Here is a 14,732-nt window from a genome sequence, read left to right on the forward strand (position 1 = left end):
CTCCCAGTGTCTTGCCAGTCTCGCGGCGCAAACGGGCGGAACTCCGGGTAGTGAATGAGCGAGCAGCGGCCCTGGACGATATACTTGAAGCCACCACTCGTTGGTAAGTGCATTGTGTCCATATACATCTTGGCGAATACAGGCGCGGGGACGGCGACGACGGGTGGGATTGAAATCTTGCGGAGCTGACGCTGTTGACAGAGAAGACAGGTCCTCACAAACTGTTAAGTGCCGTGTCGACCAGAGGGACGGAGACGGAGACGGAGACGGAGACGGAGTCGAAGTCGGAAACGGGATCGAAGTCGTAGAGCACTTGGGGCGGAACACCACAGAAGGATGTTTGGGTGACCGGGGCTTCCAGTTGACCAAGACAAGACAAGAAGGGAAGAGCGGAGTCGAGACGACGCTGGGAGATAGAGACCAGCAACGTTAATTTACAAACTGAAGTACGTGATAATACATCAAAGTATTTATAGTACGAGAAGTAACGGAAACGGAATAAGGTATAACAAAGTAAGTAACAAGATTAGAACAAGGTCAAGTAAAGTAGAAGAGGAGTTGCATACGAGGAACAAGGCATAGATGATTGCATAGATCATAAGTCGGAGTAATTGGAAACGCCTCAGTAAATCTTCATTGCGTAAAAACCAAATACCGGAGACGGATATCGGAGACGGATGCCGGAGTCGGCACGGATATAACAGTATCCCCCTCTTGCGTTTCTTGCCCACAAGAAACAGGAGCAATAGTCGTAGAGGTAGGAGTCGGGATCAGAGAGAGTTGGAGTCAGAGTTGGACTTGTGAAAATTTTGAGTCGAAAGCCGGAAAAGGCCGAGATCACCGAGGAAGCCGGTGAGAACGTGATAATAGCAAGGAGGACGAAAAAGGAAAGGGGTGACAAGAAGCACGTCACCGATTGACATCAATCTTTTCATCTTTACCCACACCCACCATGTCGCCAAAACGCCACTCCAAGAAGAACCCCAAGAACTTGTTCGAGTCCGAGGTGGAGCGCGTAGACGAACTGTCGGAGACGGAAAAGGTCGATGAGTGGGTTGAGGGACGAGATCGTGACCCCTTGGCTGACGCGTTACCGTCGGGTAGTAACCGACGCGTAGACATGCGGAGGGAGTTGGAGGAGCTGGAGCGCAGGGCGCAAGAGTTGCGCGCGCGACTGGCGGAAACGGCTCCGCGAGCACCGTCACCGGGTGGTCGGTCGGAGTCGTACGACCCTGATGACCCGATCAACAACGAGCCGATCAACGAGGAGGAGTCGGAGCACGGGTCCGCAGTGGCACCCATGGTGTGGACACCAGCTGATCACGATGCGCTGCTAGCGATGGCAGCAGAACAACAGCGGCGTCGCGAAATCGACCAGCAGGCGGCTCTGAACCAACGCCAGAGAGCCGAGGCCGAGGACAAGAAAAGAGAGGCCGAGAAAGCCGAAGACAAGAAACGACGGCGCCAAGCCCAAGCCGAAAAGGCCAGAGAGCGGGTCAACGCACGCCGTGAGCGCGGACTCGCGCCGCTGACGCGTGCCGAGGAAGCCGAGGCGAATGCCCGAGTCGGTCGCCGAGTCACGAGGCGTATCGATTTCGCCCGTGGAGCCCGATTCGGCTGATGTCGCCGAGAAGGTGGCGGATAAACCCGAGAGCCATAGGCGTTATATTTTTACAAATGCAACTAGCTACAGCTAGCATAACAGTTGTCAAATACACTGAGCAGGGCTTTTTGTCACATATGTCACATTCCTTCAAAGGCTTATTTTATTTATATAAGACTACTATTATGGTAATTGATGATGGAATTGATGGCATCTAGATAATGTCATCAATGTGGAAACATTTTTGATTGCCATCAAAAGTTTTGATGATTGTAACCAGCTACATCATTTCTGTCCAAATTGGGATTATTAATTATTTTCTATATATATATAGTCTTCCAAATTATATAACGGGTCTTCGGCCTGAAGAAAAGGAACTTACCATTCATTTATTAAGTATAATAATTATTAATACTGATGTTATATCAAAGTTTGATCAGTCTTATAGGGGAACAGAAGACAAATGCACTAACTGCACTCAGGCCTCAGTGGAGCTAGTGGATTTGACACCAGGTTGACTCAGTGCACTCAGTGCAGTTGTCAAATGTGCACAACTACAGGTGAACCCGAAGCCGCCGAGAACGCCGACAAGGCCCAGACCGATAGGTCAGGTGCAGAAGACGTCGGGGACGAAAGTAAGTGCGAAATTCGACTTTAGAATATAAACCTGACCCGTTTTGGCAGAGAAATGCGCCAAGTGTGTCAAGCTGGGCAAGGAGTGCATTTGGAGCGAACCTAAGCCCAATACGACTTGGCACGGGAGGTTGTCTTGCGACAATTGCCGCAAGCTCAAGGTCCGCTGCGAGGACGGAAACCCCCCGCTGCGATTCCGCAAAGACGAGAAGGAGGCTGGGATGGTCAAGGAGAAGGGGAAGAAGAAGAAGGTTGCGGGGCCACGGATTGTGGTGCCCAGGGTGGTTGAGAGGAAGGCTCCTGCGGAGTCGCCCGCGGAGACGCCAGCGGAAACGCCAGGTCCAACGCTCAGCAACGCGGGGATCTCCGCCATGATGGCCAATCTGCTGATGCGTCAGCGGACTGATCACCGGCAGCTCAACCGCGTGATCATGGGACTGCAAAACCTTGGCCCGCGAGTTGCGCTTCAACGTCGGCGCGATCAACTCGTCGACCACACCCGAGCAACTGGACGAGCGTCTACAGGGAATCGACAAGACCCTGCAACACTGGGACGTCTTCATCCAACGAGAAGGCCAGAAATGTCGGGATGCGGATGAGTCGGAGTCGGAGGATGCTGAGGGCGAGCCGTACGAGGAAGAGCAGGAGGAGCAGGAAGAGGTCGAAGAAGATGATGCGATGGATGTGGACGAGGAGCCCCCGGCGAGGGTTGACAAAGGGAAGGGAAGAGCCGAGTAGCGGAGACGGAGACGCCTCGGAGACGGAAACGACAACGACGAAGATTAGAGTCGTAATGTAAAATAGAATAATAATTTTCCTTATCTCGTAAATCCGGTGTGACATTAATCCAGTTTGGGTTTGTTGGGGTATTGACGATGGAAGGATTCGATGTATTCTTCAGCTTCCAAGTCAGGTGCACCAACCCAAGTGAATTGTTCATCAGTGTTTTCGTAACCAAGCCATTCGACCAGATAGCGGAGTCGAGCCGGACCCTTGAAACGGCGATCAATCTTGGAGTCAACAATCTGTTTGATTTCGAAGTGTTCTTCTCCATCGACTTCAATTGCCGCAGGTGGTGGCTCTTCGCGACCAGGAAACTTGTTGGGTGTGTGGATTTCGATTTGGGAAACGTGAAAGACGGGATGAACTTGAGAAAGGGATTTCGGGAGACGGACTTGATAGGACGCAGCACTGGGCTTTCCGATTATCTCGAAGGGACCAAAATGCGTTTCCGAGAACTTCGGAGTCGGACGCTTGGTCTTGATGTACTTGGTCGAGATAAAGACTTCATCACCAATAGACGGAGACGGATCCGGGAATGCGTTTCCGGTCCGCTGTCTCTTTGTATTGCTCCTGAGCGTACTTGATCTGTTCCTTGAGGAACTCGTGCAGCTCTTGGAGATCGACGACGTAGTCCTTAGCATAAACATTAGCCACATCACGCTCTGGATGAATCGTAATAGAGGGATCGTAGCCTTTGTTCGCGAAGAAGGGTGATATGCCAGTAGAAGCGTTAGGAGCATTATTGAGTGCGAACTCTGCGATCGGCAGTAACTCGTGCCAATCATCCTGTTGGTAAGAACAATAGATGCGAATATATTGCTCAACAGTTTGGTTCATGCGCTCCGTTTGCCCATCAGCTGAAGGATGATAACCCGAAGTGTAATGGAGTTCCATGTTGAGTAGTTCTCCAAGGGAACGGAAGAAAGAGGACACGAATTCCTTTCCGCGGTCAGAAGTGACGTGGGAAGGGACTCCGTGTTTTGAGAAGACGTGAATGAGGAAAAGTCGAGCGAGCTCCGGAGACGAAATGTGAGTGTCGCACGGAATCAAAATGACCTGTTTGGAGGCACGATCAACGATGACTAGAATGGTATCGAATTCACCGGATGTGGGGAGCTGCTCAATGAAGTCCATAGAGATAGAATCCCAGGGACGGAGAGGAACGGGGAGAGGCTTTAGCAGACCATAAGGTCGATGCCTTGGCTTCTTGTTGCGCTTGCATGTGATACAAGATGCACAGTAGTCCTTGACGAAGGTTCTGAGTTCTGGCCAAGTGTATTCGCGTCGGACAAGAGCGAGAGTACGATTTTGGCCAAAGTGACCGGAGAGGATATGGTCGTGATGGTGTCGGAGTACAGTAAGTCGCAACTCCGGAGACGTACCGAGACGAGTGGTACCCAGATTCGATCGTCATAGCATAAGAGACCAGTGTCATCGAGTTTCCAGCGCGATGAGTTGCCAGATTTCGCGGGCGGAGAGGCCGGAGACGGCAGCGGGATCGTCATTGATATGAGCCGGATGTCGTCGTGAAGCTTCTTGACATCCAGAATGACGGAGGCGCGAAGCACAGGTTCTTCAAGGAAGGTAGCGGAGAGAGGCGTTGAGTTGTTCAGACGTGAAAATAGGGCGAAAATTTTGCGGATTCAATTTTCCATAGGACTTATCCCCCTCTTTTGGGTAGACGTCCCATCGTCTAGTTAACGCATCAGGCTTACCCCCAAGTTTACCTGGGCGGAATCGGATTGTCATGTTGAAACGACAAAGATACTCGGACCAGCGGACCTGGCGCCGAGTTAGAACCTTGGTAGTAGAGAAATACTCAAGGTTCTTGTGATCAGTGACCACATCGACCGGAATCGGGCGCCTTCAAGATATTGACGCCAGTGAGTAAACGCATCGAAGATAGCGAGTAATTCCTTATCGTGTGTGTCATAGTTGAGCTCTGATGGCCCCAGAGAGCGACTCCGGAAAGCCACAGGATGGATTTCACCATCATCGCCGGAGACGGAAAGGATAGCGGCGATAGCATAGTCGGAGGCGTCCGTTTCTAGGGTGATTTGGCGGTCTGGGACCCAGTGATGAAGGATCGGAGCCTCGACAAAGGCCTTCTTGAGGTAATCGAAAGCCTCTTGACACTCAGTGGACCAGTTCCAGCGGACGTTGGCACGAGTGAGACGAGTGAGCGGAATCGTGATGTCGGAGTAAGTTGAAGATAAAACGTCGATAGAAGTTGCAGAAACCGAGAAAGGATTGAATATCCTTAACTTTCCTAGGCGTAGGCCAGTCCGTGATCCTGGAGACCTTCTCCGGAGACATGCGAAAGCCGTCAGGGGAGAGAATGTAGCCCAGATACTCGGTAGTCGTGACGCCAAATTCGCACTTTGGCAACTTACAGTAGAGTCCGGCTTCGCGGAGACGCCGTAGGACTTCCCGAACATGCTCGACATGCTTCGACTTGTCGTCTGAATAGACTAGGATGTCGTCAAGATAGACGATAACTGTAACATCCAGTAAGTCGGCGAAAAGACTATTGAGAAATCTTTGAAACGCAGCAGGAGCATTGGTAAGACCTTCAGGTACAACCCTGAACTCGTAAGAGCCATAGCGAGTGCGGAATGCCGTTTTTGGTTCGTCTCCGGGTGCGATGCGGAGAAGATGATAGGCGTGGCGCAGATCGAGTTTCGGATAGATACGTGCCTTTCCCGGTGCGTCAAGCAAGTCCGAGATCAGCGGAAGCGGGTAGCGGTCCTTCTTCGTGATGCGATTGAGTCCGCGATAGTCAACACAAAGGCGAAGGCTGCCATCTTTCTTCTTAGCGAAGAGAATAGGGCGCGCCATGACTACAGCGCGAAGGATAAATGAACCCGGAGCGGAGATTCTCGTCGATGAACTTGCGGAGAGCTTCCAGCTCGTTCTGAGACAGAGAATAGACGTGTCCGATGGGTGGTTCTTCACCATCAACGGTCTCGATCTTGAGATCAAATTCGCGATGGGGCGGAAGGTTGAAGGCTTCCGTTTCCGAGAACACATCGGCATAGTCTTGGTACTCGGGTGGGAGACGATTAACCTCAGGCTCGGCTTGAGCTGCTCGAGCAAAGGCTTCGTCAGAAGGGACTGCACGAAGAGTGTACTGATACGTATCTTTATCCGCAATAACACAGCGATAAGCCGCAGCAGAAACAAGAGAGATTTGGGGCGCGACAAGAGGAGTCTTGCGCGTGAGAGTTATGGCCGGAGACGGAGTGTCAACCGGAGACGGATCGTCCAATACAGGACCAGGATTTGTTGGCGAAGGGGGCGATATAGGAGCAACCGGAGAGGACGGAGTCGATTCCGATTCCGGAGTGTCCTCGCTCGTAGAGGAGCTGATCGCAACAGGAGCAGGCGTGATAGTAGCCAGTTTTGTCGACAAAGACTCCCTAGACGTGTTGGAACGGAAAGAGACGGTGGCTTCAGACCAGTTAATCAACGGATTAAAGCGGTTGAGCCAACTATATCCAAGAACCATTTCGCAAGGAGAGTCCAGATGGGTAACATAGAATTCCACAAGGTGGACTTCGCCAGACGGAAAGCGGATGAGAAGACGGATTTGTTGGTTGATGGTTGATGAGGAGCCGTCGAGGTACCGTAGCTTGACAGGCGAAACAGCATAGGGCAAAAGATTCTTCATTTTACAGATAGAGGCAGATATAAAACAATGAGATGATCCAGAGTCGATAAGAGTCCTCAAGCGGGAGTTGAATCCCCCGCTATGCGTTATACGACGGAAAGAGTTGGGGTTGAACCAGACTCTATTCCTGACAGGATCGAGTCCGGGACCCCCGGAGACGGGACGAGAGCGGAAACGTGAAGATCGAGAAAGAGGGCGTGAGAAGAAAGAGCGGACGCGTTGAGAGGCACCTCCGGTAGCAACCTGGAGTCAACGCGGCTCGGTTCGGCTGCAAGAGGGACCGAGTCGCTGACTATTTTTTTGACTCAGTGTTGTCGACCGGAGTGGCGACCCGCCGGAGACGCAGCCACCGGAGTGATGGTAGTGGGCGCGTCGTCCAACATAGCCTTCTTCTTTCGACACTCGTTGGCCATATGCCCAGACTTGCCACAGAAGAGGCAAAGCTTGTTCTTGATTCTGAACTCGCGTATTTCTGGCTTCAACTTCCCATCAGGACCAAGAAGGGAAGCGTGCGCTTTGGCTGTCTTCGTCTTGTCGTTATTGTTGGAAGACGACGAGGAAGCCTGTTGCTGAGAGCTGTTGGAGCCCTTGTTGCCAGAATTGAATTACCACCTGGAGACGTTTCCGTTTCCGGAGTTGTTGCCAGATGAGCCAGAAGAACCAGACGATTTTTTCGAAGAGGAGTCCTTTTTTAGAACCCCCAGACCCAGAATTCGAGCCACCGGAATGGCCACCGGAATGGCCAGAGCCCAAACCAGAACCAGATCCACCACCATGAGAGTCTCTTAACTCCCGCTCCCTCTGCTTCTCCGCTTCACGCTTCCAATACTTGCCGTCGATGAGACGGGCAGTTTGCTTGACTCCGTCCAGCGTATTAGCGTAGACGTAGTGCATCATGTCGTCCTTGATACGTTTAGGAAGACCGGAATAGAAGGTATGTCGGAGAGCGGAATCACCCCAATTGGTGATGAGAGCGAGGGTGTCGAATTGGATAATGTAAGTGGTGATCTTATCACCGGACTTCATCGTCACATTTCGGATTTTGTCCTCCCGTCGCCAACCGGGTCCTGAGGACCAAAGTTGTCCTGGAGTTCCTTGATGAACAAAGGAAAATTGCCGTCCCAAGCCGGAATCGCAATAGCCTGGCCCTGATTCATGGCATACAGGTTAGGCGTAAAATACGCCAATGCGTTTCCGCGCAGATACGAGGTGATGTAGATTATTTTCTCGTCATCAGTAGAGAAATCTTGCTCACGCTCGGCAAAGTGCATATAGCACTGGGTGAGGAAAGGGACGAAGCCCGGGATCGGAACCGTCGAACGTGTCCGGTGCCCGGAGAAGACTCCGATTGGAACGGGGCGCAGTATTGTTGCGCTGAGGAAAGTTGGTGAGGAAATGTTGGAAATTTTGGAGAGCGCCAATCATAGCGCGTTGAAGATCACGGCCCGGAGAGCCAGCTCGAGGGACTCCGGCACCACCACCTCCACCAGGTGGCCCACCACCTCCACCTCCACCTCCTCCGCCACCACCACCTCTAGGGGGACCCCAGAATGGATTTCCAGATCCACCAGGGCCGCCACCAGGACCACCAGGTCCACCACCACCAGGTCCGCCAGGTCCACCACCACCAGGAGGTCCGCCTCTGGGAGAGCCAGGAGGGGAGCCAGAGGGCGAAGTCAAGAATGGACTCGGCTTGCCGCTAAAAGTCGGAGAGGGGTTGCGGTTTGGTTGACCTTGACCGGAATCATTTCCGTTTCCGGAGCGACCTTGAGCAGGGCTCATGGGCCTGCTAAAAGCGTGCCGATACATCGGGACTGGCTCGCTTTCTTCTTCGATGTCGTGAAGGCGTGTGGGAGTGAGGGGTCGGTAACGTAAAGTAGGAGAGACGGGAGGGGAACTGACGTTAGAAAAACGACCCGTGTTTGGATGCGGAGTCGTTGGCATAGGGATAGTACTTGGATCAGGATCCTGCGGAGACATGACAAAACCAGGCCGGAAAGGGTTGGTCGTGCCAGTAGGTGTCCGAGGAACGGGAACAGGAACCGAAGTGACAGGAGCGCCAGCGTTGTAGGTGAAGTTCGCCATAGGCGAAGTGAGAGGAACCATTTGTTCGTAGAAGTGGGATGAACGCCGTTGACCAGTATTGGCGGGGTCTATGTTGCCAGAAGAGAGGCGTACGTTTGACATGGTCAAAAGGAAGTGAGTTTGTAAATACTGTTAAGTGCCGTGTCGACCAGAGGGACGGAGACGGAGACGGAGACGGAGACGGAGACGGAGACGGAGTCGAAGTCGGAAACGGGATCGAAGTCGTAGAGCACTTGGGGCGGAACACCACAGAAGGATGTTTGGGTGACCGGGGCTTCCAGTTGACCAAGACAAGACAAGAAGGGAAGAGCGGAGTCGAGACGACGCTGGGAGATAGAGACCAGCAACGTTAATTTACAAACTGAAGTACGTGATAATACATCAAAGTATTTATAGTACGAGAAGTAACGGAAACGGAATAAGGTATAACAAAGTAAGTAACAAGATTAGAACAAGGTCAAGTAAAGTAGAAGAGGAGTTGCATACGAGGAACAAGGCATAGATGATTGCATAGATCATAAGTCGGAGTAATTGGAAACGCTCAGTAAATCTTCATTGCGTAAAAACCAAATACCGGAGACGGATATCGGAGACGGATGCCGGAGTCGGCACGGATATAACACAAACCATTGGATGTCGTCGGCCATCTTGGGCCACCAAAACCGCTCGGAGATCAGTGCGCGGGTCGCGTAAAAGCCTTTATGGCCAAGGTCGTCGTGTGCGGAGCGCAGAACGAAGAGCCGCCGGTGCGGAAGCACGACGAGTTGGGGTCGATTTTGGGCATCTTTGCGCCACAACTTACCATCCGCGAGGTAAAACTCCAGACAATAGCGAACGAAGGACTCATACTCCTTATCAGTCATATCTTGTGGTCGTTCCAGCTTCTCGTGCCAGATACGCACAAGATCCACGCGCAAGTCAGCAAGTCGAGCGGTTTCAGAATGTGGGACGAGATCATATGAGAGGGATTCGGGAGGCGGTTGGTCGGCGAGCACGAGCTCCTCGGAGTAAGTGGCGATGGTGTATTGCGGGCGACGGACAAACGGTGAGTCGTTGATCATATGCATAAATCCATGAACCTGATCAATCCAGTCTTCGAAGTCGTCTTCGGGCTCCGGTTCGTCACCAACTTGCGCGGGTCGGGCGAGAGAGGCCATCGGGCCTGTGGGAAACGCCAGGGACATGAACGAGGGTGAACTGGAATGTCAAAATCGCAAGAATCCAACGGTTTATACTCGTGCTGGGGGCCAAATCTGGGTTGGCAAGCATTCCCTTTATATATCGTGCGTCTACTTCCACAACAACATTTCTCAAACCGATTAGATGGACCTTCCAGGCACGAAGAGCTCGGAAAACGCCGTACAACTCGAGTTTCGGTTGCGAGAAGCGTGACTCACGTTCATTGAGCGTGATGGAGCCGAAGCGTGCATAGAATCGACGCACGAGGTTAGCGGGGTCGCATTGAGACAGCAAGAAACCGACGGCAATATAGGATGTGTCGACAGAAAGGATAACGGGTGAGTCACTGGTGTAGTCGATGGGCCGTAGTGCGGGGCAATTAATAAGTGCGTGCTTCAAGTCCTCTTGAGCTCTGATCTGATCTTCTCCAAAGACGAACGGCATGTCTTTCTTCGTGAGGGAAATCAGTGCGCTTGCGCGTTGGGAGAAGTTGCGGATGAACATCCGTACAACACCGATGGTACCGAGAAATGCGCGTACGTCAGACAGGTCTCGACACGGGCCCCAGTTGGCAATCTTGGCGACACGGGATTCGTCGGGGATTCGGCCTTCGTAAGTGCAGACATGGCCGAGGACGGTGATGCGCTCGGCGCAGAGAATGGTTTTGTGGCCAGAGAAGGTCCCGCCTGCATACTTCATCCGCTGGACAATTCGGTTTAACCCTTCAAAGTGCTCCCAAACGAAGCGGCGAATGCCCGGGTTCTCGGGAATCGTCTCGTAGCCGCCGCCTGGTAACTCGTAGCGGGAAGCGGGACCGCGAGCGGGGACATCGTCAATGTAGGGAATGGTATACTTTGGGATTTCGGGCTGAAGGATAAAGGTGACATCATCATGAAATATAGGAACGGAATTGGTCCAACCCATTGGCAGAGTAACAAGACGAAGAGCCCCGAACGGGGTCTGGAACGTTGTGTAATCACGCGACGACTCCGCGAGCAAGCGTTCGTCATATCCGACATATAAATCGAGCATGCCGCCGCAAGCACGGCCCGCGAAATGTTCGGCTACTTGCTCGGTGAACGGCGGGACGCCGGAATGGGCGATGGTGACCGCGTTGAGGGGCTCGAGGCTGTGAACGAGGCGGAGACTTGTGCCGTCTTTCTTGACAACACAAAACCAGCGCGACCGGTAAGACGAGTTCGACGGCTCATAAACGCCAGCTTTGATTTTTGTTTTGATGACTTTACAGACTTCCTCGTAGATGCCTGGCGGAATGGGGATGTTTCGCTGGACCCATGGCGTATGTGGGACGACGGGCATGTCGATAGGAGGGAAGAAGTCGGGGCGAAACTTACCCCGCTCGCTGTCATTCCAAGCGAAGGCGTCGCACTGCTCGGTCATGAAGTGGTGCATCAAGTCGCGTTCGGCTGGGCGCATGAAGTTCCCAGGATGGGCGTTGTCGATGATCTCGCGGCGCTCGGCGGTATAGCGGGCAGTGGGAACAAACGGGGGGTGGGTTCGGGTTCAAACGAGGCATGTCGGCAAGCGGGTCGCCATCAATATGGCGGACGATTCGGAATTTTTCAGGTAGTGTGCCCAAAACAGGCTTTACCTTTTGGGCAACTGGTTTATACTTTTTCTTTGCAGCGTAGGTTTCGACATGGGACGAGTTGGCGACGTGGGACGATGGTGACGAGGCAGAATACAAGGCGGAAAGCGATATATTGGCGGGAGTTGAATCCCGCATTGGTGTCGCGTTGTACGCCGGTTGAACGACGGTATGTGCAAACAGCACGGTGTCAGAATCTGATTCTAAATTAGTACAGGCAGACAAATAGGTGTGTTGGAGGTCCGAAAGGGAATATTGCGATGGAAGCGGCGCGTAGGATTCGATGATGATGAATGAGTCGGGATTGGATGGGTCGGGAACGATGGTAAGTGCGATGTCTCCTTGATCTTGAATCAAATCATCGAGATCTAAAAATTTTGAGGGCGCGAGCGAGGGCGACCACGTGGGATAGTCGGAACGGTTGCGACTTTGCTGGTGTTCGGATCGCAAATGGTGACGGTCTGCTTCTCGTCTGAGAAGTTTCTGATGACGCTTTCAGTCAGAACGTAGAAGGGACGACCGAGAAGGATATCGTAGGGCGGATTATTGACAATATGGACCTGGAGGTATAGGGTGATGTCGCCGATCCCAAAGGGTACGTTGCGCGCAAGTCCGAGTGATGGATTGACTGAGCCATTAGCAGACTGCATCTGAAGTACAATGGTGGGGTCGTAAACAAGGCCCAGTTCATGACAAACCGCGTCGGACATAGCGATAATCTGCGAGCCGCCATCCAAGATGGACTCGATGCGGAGTCGATTATCGACTATGGGGAGTATAGAGCGGATTGCGGACGACTCGAGGGAGACGACAAGGTCTTTGGGCATCTCACCGGCGGCGTAGAATGTCTCGAAGGGGTCCGGAACGACGAAGGCATTGGGTGGAAGCTCGCGCTGAGCCGACTGGACAAACGTGGCGGGCATGGAGTCGAAAAAGGCAGTGTTTTGTGAGTCCCTTCTTTTCTGCTCTTCTAATGTGTCGAGTAGCGCGTTGCTTGCGGGTAGGTCGTCAGCAAATAGCTGCTGCACTGGTTTGGCGGCCGCGGCAGCTTTGTCGTTGGCGTTGGGCACCACGCGGCGGCTCGTTGTTGCGTCTCGAACTTGGGCACGGACTTCAGGTGAAAGCGAAAGCAGCTCGCGCTGCGTCAACGTAATAGGTGCGTCCATCGAACGCCCAAATACCTGACTTGCAATCTTATCATCATAGACCGGCGCCGTTGTTCGATAAGCGACTTCGGGCTTCTTTGCAGCAGCTGGAACGGGAGCGCGAGCACCGATATTACGGTCACGCGGGCGGTGCATACACAGCATCGCGGGCCTTGGCAAACGGATGCTCAGGCTGAGCGACGACAGGGGCCACGACTGGGCGAGGTAGGATGCGTGGGACAGGCGGGTTCTCGGCGGGCGGAGGAACGGGTGGCTGGCTTGGCACAGACTGAGCACGAATAGGCTGTTCAGGCCTTTCGACCGGCTCTCCAGCGGCGATGGCGGCGCGGGCTTGTGCGCGAGTCTTCAGCGCAAAGAGTTCTCGCTCGAGACTCTCGATCCGGTCGGCTTCGGACAGCACGAAGGCCGGGGCGACCGGTTGGGCAGGAACGGCAACAGGAGCGGTTCTTGGTGCTAAATCAAGCATGAGCTGGCCGGCCGCGAGCTGGCCGGGGTTCTGTCGATGGTATTCATCGATTCGGTCGCGCAGGTTGGCGCCGAGGATGCGGGACGGAACAAAGGCACCGCTAGGCAGTGTGTGACGCGGCCGTTAACGTCGCGCTTGCATTTGCCTTGTTTTGCGTATTCTTCGACCGTGGGGCAGGTACCAATATAATGACCAGATTCTCCGCACATATTGCACAGACCGGGCGAGGAGCGGGGGACTGCCAGATTGGGACGTGGTGGCGCAGCAACGGCAAGCTGTTGTTGCGTGGTAAGCACTTTAATTAAGCCGTTGATGCTGTCCAAGATGGCAGCTACTCCCGGCTCTTGCTTAACGATGGCCGCGGTTGATGAAGGTGATTCGGCAGATGTGGGATGCGAAGCAGATGCGCTAAGGTCGGCGTTGGAGCCGGCGAGTACAAACTCCATGGCCTCGTTCATATCGACCAGGTCATATGGATCGTCAGGATGGACATCCGGCTTCTTGATCTGAAGTCGGCGGTGTGCTAGCTCCCAAAGCGAGGCAGGCGATATTGCGCGACGGAACGCTCGGCTTTGCTCGGCAGACGAGAGGCGGTTTTTGGTAATAAGGTGGGCGGTGATCAGGACAAATTTGCGATAGAACTCGCCATAATCGGCGCGAGACAGGATGCCCATGCGGCCGGTTTCGCCGATAAGTGCATCAAGATCACTCATCGCAAACTTGCGGTCAGTGTCACTTCCGGGGTATAGCTTCACGACAGAGGCTTTGAAGTCCTCATAGGTTTTGGCAGCGTCGTTGAACTCAGTCAGAGACTCCCACAGATCTTGGTCGTCGACACTCAAGAAGCGCGTCGCATGCTGCTTCTTCTCGGGCGCGGTCGGTCACAGCAGCGCGGGTAAAGTGGAACTCAAGGTCCGAGAAGTATCGGAGCAACTCACGCGGTTTGGCGGAGTCAAAGCGGGGGGCGTTTCGGTCGCCTCGGGCGGGCATGGGAATTGTTGCCATGGTCGGAGATGTCGGGCGCGAGGGCGGGAGCGGCAAGAAATAAGCGAAGTAGGGATCAGAGGGCGAGAGTGGGGGAAGGTATGAGTGCTGGGCGATGGAGACGGGGACAGGGACCAAGAACTCGTCGGGACTCGAGTTTTGACTATGTGTCGAGGTGTCGGTAAGGTTGTTTGGATTTTGACCAGTGCGAATCAACTCAAGGCGGAGAGTTCGGAGCTCGTTGTTTGCGAAGGTTGCGTGCCGAGTACGAATCAATGGTGCTAAGGAGACCCTCGCGGTGGGCTCCAAAATATGATGTGCTTGCGTCGGGCTTGGCAGCTGACACAAACAAAAGAAAGTGCGAGGGTTCCGACGAAGGTTCGGACCGGCACGCGGTGAGGGCGGGGACAGAGGCTGACTAAGCGCGGGCAAAGACGAGGTAGATACGGGCGCGAGAGCACACAGAAACTAAATAGAAACTGCGGGGAGAATGATCTGAGTTGCAAGAAAATAGTTACAGGTTTTATACTACAAGATAGGCACAAATAGCGCAG

At 53.4% G+C, this 14,732-nt stretch overlaps 2 protein-coding genes across 2 annotated transcripts; both read right to left on the minus strand.

Moving 5' to 3' along the window:
- Positions 1–11,915: 11,915 nt before the first annotated feature.
- MIND_00413400 (uncharacterized protein) lies at positions 11,916–12,728 on the minus strand (the record flags this gene model as incomplete). Its single annotated transcript, XM_037360955.1, has 2 exons — positions 11,916–11,930; positions 12,123–12,728. 2 exons carry the CDS (start codon positions 12,726–12,728, stop codon positions 11,916–11,918), a joined length of 621 nt encoding a protein of 206 aa, XP_037221247.1.
- A 118-nt stretch (positions 12,729–12,846) lies between these two features.
- On the minus strand, positions 12,847–14,199 carry MIND_00413500 (uncharacterized protein; the record flags this gene model as incomplete). The annotated part of the gene is made up of 3 exons (XM_037360956.1): positions 12,847–13,294; positions 13,402–14,017; positions 14,133–14,199. 3 exons carry the CDS (start codon positions 14,197–14,199, stop codon positions 12,847–12,849), a joined length of 1,131 nt encoding a protein of 376 aa, XP_037221248.1.
- Positions 14,200–14,732: the final 533 nt, after the last annotated feature.

The sequence above is a fragment of the Mycena indigotica genome, assembly GCF_014461135.1.
Source record: "Mycena indigotica strain 171206Taipei chromosome Unknown Mind.scaff0004, whole genome shotgun sequence".
Lineage (NCBI taxonomy): Eukaryota > Fungi > Basidiomycota > Agaricomycetes > Agaricales > Mycenaceae > Mycena > Mycena indigotica.